The 5,000-nt window shown below is 40.2% G+C and overlaps 1 protein-coding gene across 2 annotated transcripts in view; it reads right to left on the bottom strand.

The window, feature by feature from the left end:
* Positions 1 to 5,000, bottom strand: part of LOC138042328 (uncharacterized) — an 8,283-nt gene that overhangs the window by 2,159 nt on the left and 1,124 nt on the right. The window contains exons 1-2 of one of the 2 annotated variants that reach the window (XM_068888180.1): positions 4,756 to 4,915; positions 2,040 to 2,300 (exon numbers count right to left, since the gene is read on the bottom strand). In XM_068888180.1, coding sequence (XP_068744281.1) covers positions 2,040 to 2,297 — 258 coding nt within the window. In that variant the 5' untranslated portion in view covers positions 2,298 to 2,300; positions 4,756 to 4,915. Of the gene's footprint in view, positions 1 to 2,039; positions 2,301 to 4,755; positions 4,916 to 5,000 lie in introns of those variants that run through there. The other variant, XM_068888181.1, reaches the window with a different exon arrangement.

Raw genomic sequence — 5,000 nt, 5'->3', positions numbered from 1 at the left:
ATGGTCCTCAAAGCCCAACTACGCTGGACTGGCCACGTCATCTTAATAGACGAATCCAGGATTCCTCGCCAGGAGAGCTATCTCAGGGCAGACGCAACCAAGGCCGACCCAAGAAGAGATACAAGGACAACCTCAAGTCCAACCTCAAATGGGCAGGAATTCAACCGAAGGAACTGGAGACTGCCGCAGCCAATAGATCTGGATGGCGAGCGACTGTCCAGACAGCTGCTAGAAACCTCGAGCTCGACCGCCGCCTGTGTATTGCAGTAGCTAGGGATCGCGGTAAAAAAGCAGCGAAGGCCTCAATCACAACTGGTGGCACACCATGCCCGACCTGTGGCCGTGTGTGTGCCTCGGACTTTGGACTTCGGAGCCGCATGCGTGTCCACCGTTGACACTTGACACTTGGATATTTCCACTTGTTCATTTCAACTACAACTGATGGCCTCAAACCATCAACTGATTTTGCGCTTTGTTAATATTATTCTCGAGTTCGACAGGCAACTTATTACACATCAACAATATTTGTGTATCTTAGTCTTCTTTGTCTACGAATTTATAGTTCTTTTCTGCACTTTGTAGCTTGTCTTCACTGGATTTCTTTGAATAGAGCGTAAATAAACTTTACTTGACTTGACTTGACTGGATTTGTCCTAAGAGATTTTAGTTATGCGGGGTCAAAGCTGTGGTCGGATCAACACTCAGGGTGTTTAAATAACTTAGGGGAGAAAGTGCTGCCTGTGTATTGACATCTCCAAATGGTTAGACTTTCTAGTGTTCTCGGACATAAACTTTAAACCGTAGGCCCCGTCTCGCAACCCTCTCATGTTCATAACCTTGTGGGACGTAAACGAACCCACACAGTATTCGCAAAGAGTAGGGCATGGAGTCACATTTCCCGGTGTTGTGGTGTGACCTCTGTGGTACAGCTAGCACGAGGGCCGCAAGTTGGAGAACGGTAAAAGAAAAATTGCCTCTCCCTCTCTTTTGTTCAGTTTCCTTCTGTGTTCAAATGCGTAGCTTATTAGTTTTTGATCTTGTTTCAGGTATCCTTGCTAGCAGATCGCTCGGTTTTGTTTTTTGTTTTTTTTCCCAAAAAAAAAAAATCACTCGGTGATCTCCCTTTTTCTTGCGAAACAATTAGTGGTCAACGCTGTGCAACATGTACGTGATAAGCACATTACATGTACTCTTTGCCTGACTGTGACAACTGTAGCCGTGCTGCGTCGCCATGCATCCAATCTTCCCCCAGCTATTAATTGTAACTGTTATTGCAAAAAACCTTTCCACAGTTTCTGACGCCATATTAGGGACCTTTAGATCGGAGCAGGAGGACGACTACGAGTACGAATTTTCTGTACTGAGCATGCGCATAAGGTTTGGAGGGCGACATTTTTCCAAGTGCGCATGTTCAGAACGGTAAATTCGTACTCGTAGAGTCGTCCTCGTCTTCCGATCTAAAGTTTCCTATGGGTTAGGGGCTGACGCGGCTTAAATTACAGGGAATGTATGGGACCTTTGCCGAATTCAAACCTCTATAACTCCGCTACAAGGCGGCAAATTTCAAAATTTGTAAAACATTTTCAGTCGTCAGTTTTATTAATATGATCCACTCAACCGAAAATTGAAAATTGAAAATTGGATATTACATGAAAATCTCCTCATGTCGATTCAAATTTCTGGGGAATTGCAAGGGTTTATATGAAATTTACAAATTTTGTTTTCGGTCGTTATAGCTTGATTCTGGTTGCCATACTTCACGAAAATAATCTGAATAGAAGTGCTTTTTCAGGGGTATTCTCGCTATCCACAACTGTCGACCAGACATAAAAGGATTTTTAATGGTTAAAATTCGGCAAAATTCCCATACATTCACCGTAAGTTAAGCAACTTGTTTCCCAACCAACATGGCGTCAGAAACCGTGGAAAGTCTATTGTCCCTGACTATTTTATAACCGCCGGGCAATGCCTCTAATCTCATTGCCAACATTCTTGAAAGGGACAATGTAATGCCTCATCATCATGTCGTGTTTCCTTACCTGCCAAATACCGCCATGATAACCTGTTCTGTAGGTACGACGGTCTTGTCCGTATTTTGACTCAACCCATGCTATGCGGCACAAAAGCTTGTGATCACGTGGAAATATGCCAAGCTTGTTTATCTTGTCCACGACAGCTTTGACAACAGACGGACCTTTGGCTTTCGCTGTGCAGATCGAGCCTGGGCAAGTCTGTGCTCTGCTTCCGGAGAAGAACTGGCCCGTAAGAGTGGTAACAATAACCAACGCTAGAAGCATGATCTGTTATTAAAAAAAGGGATTAGGCAACCAGGAAGATGGCGAAGGTTACGACTGAGAATGTATAATCTAAAGATACAACTTCGCGATATTCCTCGCAGTTTCTGATTATTGCAAGTCTATGACCTCGGAAAGTGTGTACCAACCTCCCAGAAGCTAAATTGTTATGAACGGCGTCATTATTAATGTTCGGAGAAATTTAAGCTTTATCGTTAGGATGGATGGATGGATGGCCTTTGTTTAACACGATTGAAAAATAAATAAAGCTACATAGCTTGTGGGGTCGTGTATAAAATATTAATTTAAAATACTGGAACAAATCAAAATAGTAAGCTGTAGCATAGTGACACTAAAATATGCGCGTTATTAAAAACTTGTATCTGTAAAATATATAAAGATCATACATTTTTAGGAAGAGGGCCGGTTGGGCCGGAGGAAATCAGGGGATAGTCATTAAGTTTTTATCCAACTTAAAAGGGCCGGAGGGTCACCATAATTTTGTCACAACATAGAGAGGGGTCACTTCATTTTTCATCTTATACAGGTTGATGCAAAAGAGTGATCTCTGAAATTATAACATTATAGTGCTAGTTTAATTAAATGAGCACTTTGCCACTGTACTGAATTAATCTGCATCTTGATAAACACACCCCTTGTAACACCAACTGAATTCATTATTAAATCCCTTTTAAATTTGACACAAAAACAATGTCTTAAGCCAAAACAAACTGTAAAATAACTACGTTTGGTTAATGCAGGCCGGTAAGTGTTATATAGTGGAAGATTAGAGTTATAGTCACTGGCGATCTCACCATCAGACGAGGCCAGAATCAGAAACGTAGGCTTTAGGAGCTTTGGAGGATCGCATGTCTGATTTTACTGTCTTTCATAAAGCCTATCCCCTGCCTCCTTGATAAACTTACTAATCCAGCAATAAAAATGTCTTCTTTTTCAATAGTTCTACCCACATTGTCATTGTTTCCTCTAAATAAAAGATTTTAAATTCATGCTCACAGGGATTCCTAAAGCACCCCCCTTCTAAGAAATAAATGATCCCTTACATGCTATACGTAGTTATTCAATTATATATAGAATCGCTATTTCTGTGGGATCTCGGGTCATTCACGTAAACTCAGATTTGGTCATTCGTGTCCTTTTTCAGACGGCAATGACAAATCTATGTACCATAATGTAAAACGCGCATGAAAAGCATCCAGAGGCATTGAGTTTTCCGCGTGGTTAGTGGTTGCTTAATAAGCTCCTTAATACATGTACCTTTTAATTTTGCTTGCAGCTAAAGCAATCGCGAAATTATCCTCAAGATAAGCCAAAATGAATTCAAGCATCACTTTGAAGACGAAAAATGGACTCGCTAGCTATGTTTAGCAAATACTGTGCAGATGAAGGGTCGTTGAAGATTTTGTTGATGGTCGATCAGTGTTAGAGATGGAAACGCAACTGAGCTGATACACAATATTTTCCTCAAACCTGGAGTATTATATATCATTCGATGCTGAAACCATGTGGAAAGCAAATTGTGGCCTTGAATAGTATCACTAAAGAGACTAGAAATTTAAGCGTCTGTGGAATTGGTGTAAAACACTTGGTCCGTCTTCCTTTTTTTTTTTTCTCTCCGACGTCTGTGTCGAGATAATCTGCTACACCCATATCGGCAAAATATGTCGGTTTAAAAGCGTGAAAATCTCAGCGGCTGTTTGAAATATTTTGTATATAAATTTGTATAGAAACGTATGAGAACAATAGTTTCCCTTTGGTTTCGAGGGTGTGGTTGTCAACAAGTGACATTCCGAAGAATTTGCGATGGTAATATAAGATGAGAACAAACAAAGTGCTTTTGTTACTTCCTCGTTGGTGTCGCTTAATTTTATCTTGTTTTCTTTCCTTCGGCCGCCTTCTATTTCATTGATAATTGTGTCTCTATCTAGCTATCCTTACGGTCATTTTCGCAATCCTTCCTACCGGGGAAAATTTGTACAAAATTTTCATTTAAAGCATTACTCTAAAGTGCTCCGGCAGTGGACAAAGTCAAAGGAAAACGTTGGTGGAATTAATAGGAACACTGGTTTTTTCTTGTTTTGCATTAGGTTTTGTTTTTTCTTTTGTTTCTACGACATCTGTAGACACTTGCTACACCCAAATCGGCAAAGGATGTCTATTGAAAGGCGAGAAAATTTCAGCCTTTTAAGATATTTTGTATACGCTTCAAAATCCAAAGATTTTAGATTTTAAAATCTAAATCTCATTTTCTTGATCGAAACTGGCTACCAAAGATGACCAATGCATTAGAAATAATATCATTGAGACCCATTGAGATTTCTTGCCTGTGCGCTGCAACTTTTATCAATACGGGTATTCTAAATTCAAATTTCCTGAGACTTGAAAGTATAGGTTTTTGAATTTATCAATAAGGAATCATTTGTAAAACATGCAGGCTTACCTCCGTTTAGGCTCCTTTAACAGATCCAACGGGAATACGGAATATATTAAGTGGAGTGCCCGAGATCTAACCTTTATACGCAAACAATAGCTTCCGTTTCAGATCAGAAAAGGTATGGTTGTCACGACAAGGGCATTCCGAAGAGTTTGTGATGGCAATATTAGGTGAGAACAAATAAAGTACTTTTTCTACTTCCTCGTTGATGTCGCATACTTTTTATCTTGTGGTTTCAGTGATAAGTGTAT

Source organism: Montipora capricornis, chromosome 3, assembly GCF_036669925.1.
Source record: "Montipora capricornis isolate CH-2021 chromosome 3, ASM3666992v2, whole genome shotgun sequence".
Lineage (NCBI taxonomy): Eukaryota > Metazoa > Cnidaria > Anthozoa > Scleractinia > Acroporidae > Montipora > Montipora capricornis.
This window is presented reverse-complemented; position numbering and strand designations above follow the sequence as displayed.